Source organism: Canis aureus, chromosome 18 (assembly GCF_053574225.1).
Source record: "Canis aureus isolate CA01 chromosome 18, VMU_Caureus_v.1.0, whole genome shotgun sequence".
Taxonomy (NCBI): domain Eukaryota; kingdom Metazoa; phylum Chordata; class Mammalia; order Carnivora; family Canidae; genus Canis; species Canis aureus.
This window is the reverse complement of record NC_135628.1, coordinates 54,090,939-54,107,693: the sequence shown is the minus strand read 5'-3', so window position 1 is coordinate 54,107,693 and position 16,755 is coordinate 54,090,939. Positions and strand designations below refer to the sequence as shown.

Sequence of the window (16,755 nt, the reverse complement as noted above, 5' to 3'; positions counted from 1 at the left end):
AGCACTGACTTCTAATCTCATTTCAGTATGACTTGGGGAAGGAAAATTTTCTTTGGAAAGTAGATAAAAGCATGGACTAACTCTCAATCATATCACAAAATGGAAGAAACCCAGATTTATTGCATTCACGTAAAGGATAGAAATATCTTCAGTTTTCTGGAAGAAACATCCATGTGGATAACTTTTAAATGATTAAGAGTAATTGCTATCCATCAACACTATTCCTAAGCAAATTAGTTCTGACCAATGGAAAATACTGCTTCTGCATATTTTTCTTTATTTTATATTTTTTTAAGATTTTATTTATTCATGAGAAACAGAGAGAGAGAGAGAGAGGCAGAGACACAGGCAGAGGGAGAAGCAGGCTCCATGCAGGAAGCCTGACATGGGACTCAATCCCAGGTCTCCAGGATCACGCCCTGGGCTGAAGGCAGCACTAAACCGCTGAGCCACCTGGGCTGCCCTTCTACATATTTTTAGATTATAAGATTAATTTATGACTTCTTCTGTTAAACTCTTTAAATCCTCTACCTTCCTCTGTTCTTTCATTATTATTGTGAATTTATTTGGTTTTGTTTAATGACTGGGATATCTTTACCTGTACTACTTTATCCAGTTGACTGCTTCTGTATACCTCAAGTTGAGCAGAAACATACATCAGAGGAGCTCTGGGTGTAGAGAGGGTACCAGTAAACCCTAGTGGACATAGTGGCAGCCTATTGTATAAGTGACTTACAACTCATTTAATCAGTTCTCTTAAATAAATATTTAATTTCCATTTTTAAGTTTCACATATTCCAGTAAACATTTGCATGTTTCAGATACACTGTCTTATTTTTAGAAAACTTTTTGTTAAACAATAGCATATATATGAGAAGTCCATAAATCTTTGTAGCTCAGTGATAAATGGAACAATAAATAAAGGTTTAGTCAGCACCCTAGAAGTCTCCCTCAAACCACTTTGTAATGATCACAGACCCTATCAGAGTAACTACTATCCTAATTTCTAACACCATTGATTCATTTAGCCTGCTTGAAATGTGTATAGATGGAATCATATAATGTGTGCTCTTTGGTATATGGTTTCTTTGACTATAATATCTGGGAGTCTCATATACTTACATGTTGCAATTATTTTTCATTGTGATGCAGTGTTGTGTTGGGTGACAACCATAATTTATCCTTTTTTTGTTGATGAGCTTTTGGGTTGTAACCTAATTTTTGAATATTATAAATAGTGCTATGAACATTCTTAAACTGTGCTTTGATGATCGTAGCTATACCTATCTAGTGGGAATAGTGCTCTTGGGCATAGGGTGTGCATATGTGTAGTTTTACCACGCCAACAGTTTTCCAAAGTGGTTGAAACTGTATCACACTCCCACCAGCAGTGTCTGGTTAATTTTTTAAAAATAACTTCATAAAAGTGAAATTTGAATAAAAGAATAAATTTATTTTGAGTTTTGGAACACAGTGCTAAATTTATCCTTAGGAATACAAATTTATACTCCACCGAGCACTAAGTTTTCATCATCTCTTTCATCTTTATCAATTTATAGTGAAAAATGTTTTATTTTTAAACTAATGAGTTGAATTATATATTTATTTATTTATTTATTTATTTATTTATTTATCCATCCATCCATCCATCCATCCATCCATCCATGAGAGAGACACAGAGAGAGGCAGAGAGAGAGAAAGGCAGAGACAAAGGCAGAGACACAGGCAGAGGGAGAAGCAGGCTCCATGCAAGGAGCCTGATGTGGGACTCGATCCCTGGACTCCAGGACCATGCCCTGGGCTGAAGGCAGTGCTAAACCACTGAGCCACCCGGGTGTCCCTGAGTTGAACTTTTTAAAGCTTAATTTAGCCCATTCAGTTTTCTTGGCTGTTCTGGTCTTTGTCAAGGTGTTTTTTATTTTTCTTTTTTCTTTTTTTTTTGAAGGGAGGGAGAGAAAAAGAATCTTAAGCAGACTTCACGCCCAGTGCAGAGCCTGACTCAGGGATTCATCTCACAACCCTGAGATTATGACCTGAGGTGAAGAGTTGGACACTTAACTGAGTCACCCAAGTGCCCCTCTAATTTTTCTTACTGCCTTTTTTTTTTTTTTTAAAGATTTTATTTATTCAAGAGAGACACAGAGAAAGGCAGAGATACAGGTAGAGGGAGAAGCAGGCTCCATGCAGGGAGCCCAGTGTGGGACTCATCCCCCCCGATCACGCCCTGAGCTGAAGGCAGACGCTCAACCACTGAGTCACCCAGGTGTCCCTCTTGCTGCTTTGTAATAACCTTTTATATTTTAATTCACATTTTTTGGTCGTATGCTATAATTTTTTCTTCCTAGTTCTTTGTTTTAATTTTGTCTTTTACAATATAAAAGTTTCAAATATCTGTGTACACTTATATCTGCTAATCTTTTCCTCTCTGGTTTCTGGCTTCAGTGTTACTCTAAAGAAAGCCTTTTTACCCCAAGATTATCTTTTAAAAAGTCTGTTTTCTTGAAAGGCTTTATTGTTCATACTTAATTTTGTTTATTGTAACTAGATTTAACTTCTAACTCAAGGTGTTTTTTTGTTTGTTTTAAAACAATTTTAATCTGTTGTACTTCTATACATTTTTTAAAAATTTATTTATTTGAAAGGGGGGTAGAAAGAGAAAGAGAGCATACAGGGGGAAAGTAAGAGGGAGAAGCAGACTCCCCATTGAACAGAGAGCCCAATGTGAAGCTCTATCCCAGGACCCTGAGCTAAAGACAGACATTTAACTGACTGAGCCACCCAGGTGCCCCTGTTATGCTTTTATCTGTTACATTAGCATTACCTTTTGGAATATTTTGCCGGGTGTCAGAGGGTGACAGGTCAGGAAGAATTTAGTACACCAAAGTATTTATGTATGTGTCATTTGACCAAGTGAGAAATGAAGCTCATTTTCCATTGTAGTTACTATATGAATCCTTTCAGTGTGCATGCTATTAAAACAGTTTTCATTTAGAAAAGAATGAGACCTTCATTTACACATGAGTCTGCCCTCTGAGCTGCCTATTTGAGTCCATTAGTCAATATGCCTATCCCTGAGCCAATATACTATATGGTCCTCATTATTATGGTTTTAATTCTTGATGTTTAGCAGTTTCTCATCTTAATCTTTTTCTGTATGAATGTTTGGACATACTTGGGTATTTGCTCTTTTAAATGAATTTTTATCAGCATGTCAAACTTAGGATTTTCAATGACATGTCATTGAGTCTAAGTAATCTAGGAGATAAGAGATACCTGTGTGATACTGAGTTTTCGATCCATGAAAAGTGTTTTCTCCACTTATTGGTGTCTTTTTCTGTAGAATTAAGTAATGTTTACAAGTCACATGGTTGTCACATATCCTTAGTTTAGAAGGGACATTTTTTGTTAATAACATTAATATGACATGTTTTTAAAGTGTATGTTTTTTCTGGAGCGCCTGGGTGGCTCAGTAGGTTAAGAATCTGACTTGGTTTTGGCTCAGGTCATGATCTCAGGGGCTTGAGATCAAGCCCTACCCACATCAAGCTCTGTGCTCAGATATGGGGTGGGCTTGAGATTCTTTCCCTTTTACTCTCCTTCCATCCCCTGCCTGCTCATGCATGTGCACTCTCTCTCAAATAAATAAATAAAATCTTTTTTAAATATAAAAAGAGATATAAAAATCTTTTTAAATATAAAAAGATTTTATTTATTTATTTGAGAGAGGGGATCCCTGGGTGGCGCAGCAGTTTGGTGCCTGCCTTTGGCCCAGGGCGCGATCCTGGAGACCTGGGATCGAGTCCCACGTCGGGCTCCCGGTGCATGGAGCCTGCTTCTCCCTCTGCCTGTGTCTCTGCCTCTCTCTCTCTCTCTGTGACTATCATAAATAAATAAATAAAATTTTAAAAATTTATTTGAGAGAGATAGAAGTGAGACACAGGCAGAGGGAGAAGGCTCCACGCAGGGAGCCCGACGTGAGACTCAGTCCCGGGTCTCCAGGATTACACCCTGGGCCGAAGGCAGGCGCTAAACTGCTGAGCCACCCAGGATCCCCTAAAAATATTTTTAAAAATGGAAAAGAATGGGGTCTAATTAGCATAGACTAAATGGTCTTCTTATACCTGTAATGGAGAGTGTTCAAGGTTCTTGAGCAAGGATTTTGCCAAAAATACACCTAGCCTCTGTTCTGTGGCCTATAGAACAGATAGGAGAGCCAAATATGTAGTTTCAAATCTTTAAAAATACTATTTTTCTCTGTGTAAGAGAAAAATTTTTAATTTCTTCAGCTTTTTCTTTGGCATAATAGTATTTGTAATTAAACTGTGATTTGCACTGCTGGTGGAGAAAGGTGAGATGAGTTTATCATATCTGGTAGTTTGGGGTTTTCTTGTTCTTTAATTTCATTGTGAGATTTGAGCCCCCGCCCCGCCCCGCCCAGGGCCCAGCACCTAAAGTTCCTGAGTCATTATTTGTTTAGACCACAAAGAAGAAACATAAAACAGGTACCTATTAGACCAGTAGCCCTGTTCTCTATTGATAAGGGTTGTTTTGTTTTTTTACAGATGAATCTTAGTGTCTTAAAAGTATTTAAGAGTCTCAGGGACAGATAAGTTTTTGAGGAAGAGAGCACAGAATTACTCCTGTGATTAGAGCCTCAGAACACACCAGAAACAAGAGGCCAATCTAAATGGGAGGAGAAAGATTTGGAAGGGAGGGAAAGAGTAGGTGAAAATAAATACTACAGACAAGATTTAATTTTTTTTCCCCCTGGTCTCGCATTTAACAGTACTTGTAGCAAGGTGGTATCCAAATTATTTGATTATTGTCTAAGCCAGGAGGAAAATAGGTGGGGACTTTGCTTAAGTAAATCCATAATTTTAGGAGCATAGCATTTCTAGTTTAGGAGAATCAGTATTTTACTAAATTTTTGAATTTGACTAAAGGAAATAATGGAGTTTATGTTAAAGGTTCCCTGGGGGTAGATAGGGGAGAAGAGAACACAGAGGGGAGAAAAATGAAAACTAAGTGCCTGTCTTTCATTTACATTATCTACAAAATGCAGTTTACATGTTTTGCATACTTAACCCATTTAATCCTCATAGAAACCTTATGAAGTGGTATTTCCTGATTGACAAAGATAACAAAGGCTTGGGGAGTGAGCTTACATTATGTTGTGTGGGCTCACAAACCCACTACGAGGCAGTCTTAGTATTTGAACACCAGTGTCTGAATCTAAAGGTCATTGGCATACTTTTCACAAGAGTGTATGTTTCCTTCTAAATGACCAGAGTGACTATGTATATTTGATATTTTATCAGTTTCATATCAAATGTTGATACCACTTTACATAGCATATCTTGGGGATATCATCTTTAGTTCTTCCAGGTAATATAAAGCCTGTGTACTTTCCTTTACCTTCCACCTTAGCATTGAGAGTAAGCATGAGGTTACGATCCTGGGAGGACTCAATGAATTTGTAGTCAAGTTTTATGGACCACAAGGAAGTAAGTACATGTATTCATATGTGTTCTTCTTTTTCAGTTTCTTTTTTTCCTCTACTCCTTAGTAGGTAGTGAGAGTATCAGTGACAGGTGGAGGTGTGTGTAGTATTTGAACAGTAAGTTTATTGGAACTCTAGAACCAGTGAGGAAATCTTGCTCTTACCATAATTACTTTATATTGCTTTTCTTTTTCATCTCTGGCAGTATTAAACACAAATTGTGAATACTGTTTTTTTTTTTTTTTTTTTAATGATTAGCCACATGGATGGTTTTAGGGGAATGTTTTTTGTGTTTTCCTATTTGTTTTTTGTTTGTTTGTTTGGTTTGTGGTTTTTATTTTTTTGATGGGGAGGAGTCAACAGGGTAGATTGAAATAGGAGGCTATTACTTACCAACTAGTTCAGTAGTGTTTAATACTTTAAAAATCAAGTAAACTTAGAGGAGAAAAGAATCTTTGCTTATTTTCTAACTCTAGATCTTTTTAAGAAAATTATTTTAATTTAAACACAGAATATACCTCCCTGACTCTTGAAAGAATTAATTTGCAAGGTTTTCAAAAGAGATTAGGATTTAATGTTTCACTTACACTCGAGTTTATTTTTTAATGTGGAGACACTTGTAATGTTTAACATTTTTACTTTTATTTCAGCACCATATGAAGGCGGAGTATGGAAAGTTAGAGTGGATCTTCCTGATAAATACCCTTTCAAATCTCCATCTATAGGTATGTAACTACTCAGTTTCTCTTACTAAGATGCTCTCTAGATCCTCCTTTGCTTTTGTTCACTTAAACTGTAGTTCACTTAAACTAGCAGTGAAATCACCCTTTGCCTTTCTACTCATCTTTTTAGCCCCCTGAACAGATGAAGAAAGTAGAGTAGGAGCCTCAGTGAGATTGTATAAAGAGGTACTTTTTCTTCCCTGTCATCTTCTCTCTGCCCTAATTGGTGATATTATTAACCCATCACCCCCATTAAGACACACAAATTTAGGTGTTTTACCATCAGACACTACAGAAGTATATCTGATTGAAGGTTGATATATTTTTTAAAGATTTTGAGATCGTGGAATGGTAGTAACTCAGCTAAGTTAAGCTAGCTTTTAAAATTTTAATTCTAAAGATAATTTTGAAATATTATAAAGTATTAACCAACTTTAAGAAAGAAGGAAAAATAAAACTGGAATATATTATGCATTCTCTGACAGTCACACTGAACCTCATGTTCAGAATTACCAGGGTTCATACAACTTGCTACTGCTATGGGCTCACTTTTTTTATGCTCATCTTTGGAACTAATTCCAGGTCACTTGGAGTTTAGACATCACACACCCACCCACCTTCCAACAACACCCTCTATCCTAGGATAATGTGGGAAAGGTAGGATCATCATAGACTAATTTTCAATCAAGACTAATTTTCAATCAAATGTAGCAGCTTCTTCCCCACTACTTAGCTAGCTACCCTACTGCTTTCAAGCTTGGTGCTATTTAAAAATAATACAGAGCACTTGTGATTCCTTATGCTGGGAACCCTTATCGTTCATTTAGGAATAAATTGGTGGTTTCCTTTTAAGGTCCCTTGAATGGTTTTTCTAAGTTTCAGAAATGGAGAAGATACTTTATGAATGATTGAAATTTCCCCCTTGCTGCAAGGGTCTCTGAGTTGTAGGGTTATCAGGTGGTGAACTAGGAAGGAAGGGAGCTGTAAGATAATCCCTATGACTTACTACTACCTGTATAGATGAGGTGGCAGTCTTTCCCAATTCATTCCAGGGTAATGGAATTTGGTGTTACTTACCCAGCCAGGTAGGCTTTTCCTTCACGTTGTGGTCGCCTCTCCCATTGGTCTCTTCTTTCTATACAGGCATTTGAACCTTTGTGTAGTTAAGTGATAGGATCTTTAAATCCTTACAAATGGAATGTATAAGCCATATAAATTCTTTCAAATATATTTCATATATGTCCATTTGCTTAAAGACTAAAAATTGGCATGCTGAATCTAGTTTTGAGCCCTAAATTCCTAGTCAGAAAGAATAGCTGCTTAATAGTGAACTATAGAAAAGCAATTGCATATCCTGTAGAAATGCAGTTATTTCTCAAACCTTATCTTAATGTATTTTTCCAGATAATGTAATTATTTCATCATAACTTTTAAAGTAAACATGTCTAAACTTCAGGCATTATTTATTTATTAACCAATGACACAATGCCTATGTACTTTCTTAAATTAATGATGTAATATGAAATTGCTTGGGACAAATGACTAGGCTGATTTAACTTCTTCATAATTTTTTTTTTTTTTTTACCTTTCTGTGTGCTTTCAGAACTTGGTAATACCTACAGATGTGTACCATCTTCTCTTAGGGAAGTAGATCTAGTTGAAATATTTGTACAAGCTGTGCTTGTTTCCTCCAAAGGAACATTACATAAGAGAGTTATAATCAGTTGTTGGGGGTGACCCATTTTCAGGTCATCAACAATGTAATTACTGTTGAATTTGCTTTAAACATTTTGAGAGGTATTGGCTCATTTAGAATAGGCAACGTTTGCTTTTTGAGTTGTATAGGTAGGTGTAGAATTATATAGAAGGGCAAAGAGAAGAGATAAACCCAACCTTAAGATTCTTTTTAAATCCTGCCTCTGTAGTATCTAGGCATACTCTTCTTCCTGAGCCAAATTTTGAGCTCTTAAATAGTAAGATATGCAAATTTAGATTAAGCATCCTTACTCCTTAGATCTTGGGAAAAAAAAAATATATATATATATATGAATATAATATACATACACATTATGTAAACATTTGTTTGCTGTTTACTTATTGTATAAATGGTCCATATTCTTAGGAATTTAAGGAGGTCCAGGTGACCAAAAATAAAGAAAAATTTAAAATGTCTCCTAATCCTGTCCCTCAATGGATATCATTATTTACATTCCAGTATATGTACTTTAAAGCAATTTTCTTTTTATATTTCAGTATTTAATCAATGTAATTGGACATGCTTATCTTTTGGACTTTCCTCTAAGTTGTATAGTTTTCAGTAGTTACCCTATTGCCTGAGTTATAATTAAAAATGTCCTTTAAAAACAATTTATATTATCATACAAGTGTTTTGTTTTTTCTCAAAATAGCGAGAAAGCTATCTTGAATTCTCTTTGGGAAGAAAAGGAACATAAACAGACTATTTACATAGGGAATATAAAGAGGTTATGAACTTTCTAAATGCCATCGTTTCAAGCATGTTAAGCTGATCTTTTGGAATGTTACATTCTTTTTGAGTATCATTAGTGTTGATGTTTATGAAATCATCTTGATGCTTTGAAGCTGGATGTAATTTTTTGAAATGGCTAAAGGTCATTTAATTTCACAGAATAAGATGAATGGAAAAACTGAGTGACATAGTTGGAGTGTAAAATGATATATGATTATGAAATTGGCTTAAGTTTAAGGATTATGATTTTGTCATGAACTAGCCATAACAGCACTTTCAAAGAGAAATTATAAAACTCCTCTCATCAATTGTAACATCATTGAAATATTTGCATAGCTTTCCAGAGAGACTGCTTAGAAATAAATCATATGTAAATCTTTAAGTTCTGATTTATTTGAAAGTTCAGACTTTATCTTTTTCATTCAGAAACATTCCTAGAATGCTAGTATTGCTGGTGTTACCAGCTGTGTAGAGTTAGGAGAGTATGCTTCATTAGTGGACTGGTTATCAGGAAAGAGTACTTCTCACTCTGGTTTTCCTTGACCATGAGAATGATACTCATCTGACCGTTGTTTCCTTTTCTAGAAAGTGAGATATTAGAATTAAGTGAACTCTGCATGTTTGATACTGACCAGTATATTAGATCCTCAAGATAGATGACCTATCTATTAGGTAATTAGGAAGGTCACATAAGGCTCTCAGTAGTTAGGAGATAAGACCAGTGTAAATAAAATATTGCATGGTATTTAGTGACAACATTTCATGGATTCTTAGGAGAGGTGTGAGTTAGTGCCTCAGTTGGGGAAAAGAGCGTGTGTATGGAAGGAGATAGGCTTTTACGAGAAAGATGTTTCATGTGTTGAGAATATAGTTTTTGGAAAGCTTCAGAGATGTGAAAGTGCATAAAGACTTTAGATAGAAGTAGCATTCTTTCAAAACCCCAAGTAATCCGCAGTCCATGAAGATTTTGTTTTATGCAGAGAAGTTGCTGTGGAGACTGCCATATGCCATACTTCTCCAGGTTTAGTTTCTAGCATATGCTTATCTATTACGAGAATGCTGTTAGAAAGTCAGAGAAAACACAGACTTGCAGTTGCTGTGGGGTTGAAATAAAGATGATTGATACACAAAGAGGGTAAAATAGAGCAGTTTTGAATAAAAATTTAAAAGTACCCATAAGCATAAGATAGAAAATGGTTTTATGTCTATTCCAAAGAATGCATATTTTTAAAAGTGGGAGATATAGGACTTGTCAGATTGGCAGGTATGATGTAGCCAACATAGCAGTATATGTGGTTTGATGAAGATTTTATATCCTTTGAGTGCTTTTATTTAAATTATCTTAAGATTCAGAGAGGTGCACTAAGATTAATGTACAAGAGTATGCATATTGCAGTGTTATTCTTAAAACTTTTATTTTTAGAAGTTTGAAGCACCCTAAGTGACCCAGCAGATAATAGTTAAATTATGGTATAGCTTAATGGACAGAATGTTTTACAGTCACTACTTATGTTTTAACCCCATCTTTAAAAGAACCCACAGGAAAATGGTAACCTTCTATAGTGTGACTTGTATTTTGTTTCCTTGAAATTTCAAGTATGAATGGCAGAATATCGATACAGTTATCCGTGGCTGTTAAGGGGATTATAAAAACATTTTTCTATGATTTCTAAATACTCTATCATAAGTTCCTTTATATTATAAAAGTATATGTTTTTAAACATATGGCAAATGCGTGTCTTTTGAATGTCCTGTCTGCATCTTTGTCTGGGTCTACACTTTTCCTGTCCTTTGTTCTAGAAAGCCACGAAGCTTTCCTTGGCCAGAGTTCTCCTTGGACAGAGTTCTCACCTGGTAGCATGCTAAAACACCTGCTGGCCCTTATGTTCCCCACAGTTTCCTTTCTTTTTCCCTTTCAGTTTGAATGATGTGTGTGCAGAAGGGTACAGACTGTTCTCTTTCCTTTGTTTTTCTGCTTGCAATTTAGTTTATTCCATCGTGAGCCCACCCCTTACACCTTTACACATAATTGCTGTTCACCCCCTTGTCCCTCCTCTTGGGATGCTACCTCCTGCAGTTCTTACCTGTTTCTCTTTTCAGCCTGACTCTTCCACCTGTATTTCCTCTTGCTCCATTTTTCTCTTCATATGAACCAAAAAAGGTCCCTGTTCATAGCTAATAAATAATAGTAATAATAATATTTTTGATAAACCTAAGCCCAGGGGAAAAATTATGTCTTCTAATAAAATACAAATACAAATATTAGATTTAAGGCTTTTAGCCTCTAAAGGTCTTAAAAATACCTTGGAGTCTCCTTCAGGATCTACAGTAGTTTCCATCACACTATAGCTACTTTACTTAAACACTAATATTCAAGAGAAAATTAAGAATTTGTCATTGTATCTTATTTTTAAATGATTAATGGGCAGTATATTAATAGAACTGCATTTGACTAATTTCAGATAGAACTATGGAGTATTTAGAATCTTTTATAAATAACCTTAACCTTGCCTTATAGTGTGAGAGCTCTGTCGCCATATATACTTTATTAGGTTTTTTTTTCATTTATATTTCTTAAAAATAGAAAACTATATTGTAAGATCCAGCTAACAAGTCTAGAAACTAACTTTTGAAATACTATGTGCATCTCCATATTAACAGTGAGGAGCACTCTCTCTCAGGAGAAGGCTGTGTGTCTGGATTGCAATTTGTGATGATACTAGAGCAGAGTAAGAAGAATGGTTGGTTGAGAAACAAGGTTCTGGAGGGACTGCTTAATAATTCACTTAATGTTGATAAAATGGGCAGAGGAAAAAACCACCCTGATTCTGCAGTGGAATTCGATGGTCAGTGGTATATAATAAAAGCTAGCCAAACCCATATGAATAAATGGAGACAAAATGCAAAGGTCATGGACAATAACAAAAGCTGGAATACTATATTGAGCTCAACCAGTGGCCTTTATACTTAAGTCAGCTATTCTCTAAATAGAATGGTTTAGATCTTCCTATTTCAAGGAGACTAGATTAGAAAACCTATCAAAATACCTTCTAAATCTCCAATCTGCCATAGGTTCTTTTTTTTTTTTTTTTTTTTTTTTTTCTGCCATAGGTTCTTAGAAGATATTCTGATAATCAGTTCACCTTATTTTTATTTGTGCCAGCAACTAAGGAAAGTGATTTTAACCTTTTTCATTGTCAGAATAGCAGACACTTCTAAATTTTTAATTCACTATGGCCAGAAATTACCTCACAGTGTTTTTGGAATGGAATTTTATAATATGGTATGACTAAACTATAGAGTTTAAAATGTTTACCATTTTACTTTGTGTCTTCCTAGATGGAAACATTATACAATTACCTTCTCCGGAACTAGCCCCTGAGTAAGTTAAGAGAGCAGTGTTGTCAGGGGTGGACCAGGATTTGGAGTAGTCATTTCTGAAAGGTTTGGGGTTAGTCATTTAACAGAAGCCTTGTTTATACCATTATACTTCTACAAATAGAATGAATTCTTTGACTAAGGAAGCAAAATTCCATTCAGATCACCTCTCTGTTTCTCTACTTTCATGACCTTGGTTGTGAATTTAGCTTCTGTCTCAGTTATATAATTGCTACTATGTAGTGATCTATATCTTTTGAATTCCAGTAGAGAGAAACAAAGTTCTAGTAGGAAAGTTTCCTAAGTTTTTTTTAGACAGTGCTATGAGACTATAAGGCCTTGTTCAAAGCTCTTTTTACTGCTATTCTGAAAATGAACATTTTCAGGATGGATTTTTTTTTTTTTAAGAGTATGTCCGGCAGCTGAAGCAGAACCTACTTTCTGAGAATATGGGTACATTTTACCCCATTTCTTCTAATCAGCTCCATAAATTTATTAGAAACCAGCTGTGTGCAGTGCATTCTAGATGCTAGAGATCCAGAAGTGAACAGATCGCTCTCTTGACCCTTATATTTTTTGAGAAAAAAAGATGAAACAAAATTTTGAAATGTCTGATAGCTTTATGCAGAGAATAGATGTGGTGAAATTGATATAATAGCTGCCTTAGATGAGGTGTTTGGGAAGGGCTTCTCTGATAAAGTATATTTAAACTTGAGGCTTAAATTAAAAGGGGAGGGAGCAGGGAAAGCCAGCCTTGAATCCTCCAAGGTCAGGAATGAGAAGCAGAAGAAATTGTGAGGACAAAGACCTTGAGGCAGATAGAAGCTTAGCATGCACGAGAAAGGAGGAAGGATGGGTGAACAGTGATATAGGAGAGAGAGTCCAAGTGGCAGGCTGAGTGAGGTTCTGTAGGGCTTTGTAGACCAGGTTAAGGGCTTGAGTTTTATATTTAATGCAATGGAAAAATAATTGAAAGGCTTTAAGCAGGTTTTAATGATCACTCTTATTGTGGGCAAAAAATAGAAATACTGGTGGTTTGGATCATGGTGCTGAGATCGAGAAACTCTGGTGTCTATAATACATTGAAGAAGTTTGGCTGTATGAAGGAAAGCACAAATTCTGAAGGATGTTGACGTGTTCGTTGTAGGGAATTGTCTAGAAAAGAGGCCAGTCTTGGTGATGCTGGGAATCAGAAGAAGGATTGAAGGCATGATGCCTTCAAGAAGGTAGAAGGGATAAGATCAGAACACAAATGGAGGACTTGTGTTTGAGAAGACCTTAAACATTTGAGAGAGCAGTTGAGGCAAGAGAAATGAGCATGTATGCTGGGAAGATTTTGATGGGAAAAATGAGGAATCCTATTCATCGGTTCCCATTTTCTCAAAGCAAATGGGCAGGGCTTTTAAGTCAAAGTGAAAAATGGAGGAGCAAAGGGAACCAGGAGGTTTGCAGAATAACAGTACAATGCACAAGTCATTGAAGAATGGGGAACAGGCCACTAGTGAAAGGAGAAAAGAGAATTATCCGTGATGTTGAATCCACAAAAGGCTGTTGAGCATACTTCTTGAAGTTGGTACGTTCACCTATGTGTCTCCCTGCTGCCAACCCGGTAGATAGAAACTCTGTGAAGGCATCTGTGGGTCTGTTCTACTAATATTCCTTATTCCACCTCTGATACATTGCCTGCTCTGTATTGAGGTGAGGGAGTAAGGAAGTGAATGAATGAGTATTTAGTGGTGCCTTCAAGTCCAAGTATGAACTGGACGTTTCAGAGGGGAGAGGGCCCAGGATTTGCAGAGGGTTGTTACAAAGTGATGATGGCGATGGCTCTTAAACTAAGCAAGGAGAGGAGTGAAGATAGGAGGACTGGTAGGTAGAAGAGGGAGAGTCAGTGGATTCAAGTTCATAGGAGACTGGTGGGCGGGAGGCGTCTGTGGTTTTGGAGGTGAAGCTGGCTGTAAGATGACAAAGTTCAAGGTATGCCCTGCCCTGGCAGTGTAAATGAATTGTGATAGAGGAAAAGGTCACTGGGGAGAAGCTTCGGAGACTGAGAGGACAGAGTTTCAGTAGTGTGGTCTGTGTAGATGACCTGTCACTAAAAATGACAAGAGAGAGACTTGGAGGCCAGGTACTGAAGTCCTCAGTGAAGGAAAAACTAGTGGCCATACTGGCCCTATTAACAAAAAACCCGTTAGCAGTCTGCAATATCTAAATTCATTCACCTTCTTCTTGCTATTAGCCAGAGTAAAAACAGTAGTTTGCTTTTTCCTCCCCCAGGCCACCTGTAAGGGGAGTCTTGCCTCTGTACAGGCTTGTTTCTGTCAGAGGATTTGTCCATTTTCTTCTTGAAGCTGGCTTATGTCAATTTTAATTCTGCCTTTGGCGATTCATGATTGTATGATCTTTCCATTTGCTGTATAAGAATTCTATCTAACTTGCTCTTTAGGTTGTTTCCTACGTTAATTATAGTAAGTGACTTCTAGTTTTTGAGCTAGTTATTAATTCTGACATCTTTTTGGCATTGACTCCTTCTTTTTTGGATTGTTACAATGAAAACATGGATTCTTTGCTTCCTCTTTCTTTAGTTAAAACTGCGATTCTTTTAGAAACAAATAAGAATGATGTCTTAGTTCCTTTGAAAAGCTTGTTTACCACAATTTAAGATTTGTTCATAGCCCTGAAAACCATATTGCTAGAAAGAATGTCACAGATTTTATCACCCAGTTGCCTCATTTTAAGGATAGTAAAAATATGAAAGTGGAGATAAATCACTATCAGTTAGTTGTAGAGTCTGCCTTCTTTTTTCTGGTCTAGTATTTCCCCCCATACCAAATGCAATTAGAATGGTCTTTATAGTACCAAATGTTAGAGTAGCTCACTGTATTTGCTATTTCCAGTGTGGGCTTATAGAACGCCTCATATCCAGTAATCAACATATCCTCTAATGCTCTGGACAGTTGCTAAAGGATTCAGAGAGGAGTAGGTAGGGGTGGATATTTTCATCCTCAGGACGAGGAAAGTGAGATGGAGTTACTTGCCTGTGCTCATGAAGCTAATAGTGACGTTGAGTGATTACTGTGGGCCTGTCGCTGATCAGATGCCGTACCTGGATTCACTTACTCTCCATAACAGTCCTGCAATGTGTAGATAGCGATATTCAACCAAGCTTTACGAAGAAAGAAACAAAGGCAAAGAGATTGAGTAACTCTTACTGGCCGGAGGCTCACAGATGGAATTTAGGTAGTCTGACTTGAGCCTCATCTTTTAACCACGACTTTGTTTATAAAGAGTGGCTGGCCACGTGTGTTCTATACTGCCTCTAACCATGAGAATAAATACTGCCTGATTCAGACAGTGTGGTTATAAGGATGACCAGGAGAGTGAACGATAAATTGTAGAGCCAGAAAAGATATTATAATCTTCCAAAAATGAAACTACAGGAGAGTAGATTTAGAGCTGTAGGTTTTGGTAATCTGCTAGGTTGGTAACAGGGTTAGGCTGTTGAAGGATAACACTTCACCTTTTCTTAGTTATAAATGAACTTTTCTTATCCATCCAGCCCATTCCTCAGATTCCATATTATCAGAGAGAAAGGAAGAAACAGAAAAGAGGACCCCTTGTTGAGTTTAGATCTCCTGAACACACACAGGATCAGTTCAGAAGTTCCCATGACACAGGGCATTGAGAGTGAGCTCCTTGATTGGTTCCTCACCCAAGAAGAGACCGGCCCAGGTCCATCTCTCCTGAGTAGGAAAGGCTCAGCTCTCTGAAGAGACTTCTGCCTGGGTGCAGGCTGCCACGGGCTGGGCCTAGCTGTCTGAGGTAAGATGACAATCTCTCTGATTGTGCACTCATGCACAAAGCTGGCAGTATGGCTGTTGCTGGTGAAGCTGGCGACACCTCCACCACCCCTTTTAGCTGGAACGTCCCAACCCTGGTCACCTCCTTGCATGCTAGGAATGGAGATCCAAGTTATTACCTAAAAAAAAAAAAAAAGTATAGTTGGAGATACTGCTAGGGGTGATAAGATTCAATCTTTAATAAATATATTTTGAACAATTATATCTACTTTAAAAAATACAATTAGTTTGATTCTGAATGGTCTACTTTATGTGGGCATGTATCATGAAGATGGAATATCAGAATAATTGAATGTATTCACTTACTGTTTTCTCACAGGAATTCATAAACTTATAATTAAATTGTATCAGCCACAGCTGCCTCAACCATTTGCAGTCCAAGCTCATTTTATCCCTAGGATAGAGCTACCAGTTTGATCTTTGGTGCTTTTCACCTACTTAACTTAGGGTGGGTTTACCTTGTTTCATGAGTCACTTGTTTGACCTCTCACTTCTTAAGACTATTCTGAAGGGAATTTCTGTATTGATGACTGGCCTTAGGTATTTCATTCTGTCCACAATGTTGATCATTAAAAATATCCTTACAAGTAAAACAGAAGTGATGAATTTTTGCCACTTTTATTTATTATTTACATATTGATCCCATTATCAGAAGTTACTTGAAAGTATGTACAACTTTGTACAGATCCCCTCCTGGGAGTAGACACAGAAACAGGCCAAAATAAAAACCAGTTTTCAGCATGACTTGGCATGATGTTATTTACTTTCTCTGCCTATTAGCCTGTGGGTCAAAAGATTTGTTATTCT

General features: G+C 36.7%; 1 protein-coding gene across 7 annotated transcripts in view; it reads left to right on the top strand.

Annotated features, from left to right (window-relative positions):
• UBE2H (ubiquitin conjugating enzyme E2 H) overlaps positions 1-16,755 on the top strand; it is a 107,941-nt gene that overhangs the window by 58,115 nt on the left and 33,071 nt on the right. For 4 of the 7 annotated variants that reach the window (XM_077857326.1, XM_077857324.1, XM_077857325.1 and 1 more), the window contains exons 2-3: positions 5,428-5,504; positions 6,151-6,225. In XM_077857326.1, coding sequence (XP_077713452.1) covers positions 5,428-5,504; positions 6,151-6,225 — 152 coding nt within the window. Of the gene's footprint in view, positions 1-5,427; positions 5,505-6,150; positions 6,226-12,049; positions 12,093-15,647; positions 15,911-16,755 lie in introns of those variants that run through there. The other 3 variants (XM_077857327.1, XM_077857329.1, XM_077857330.1) reach the window with 3 other exon arrangements.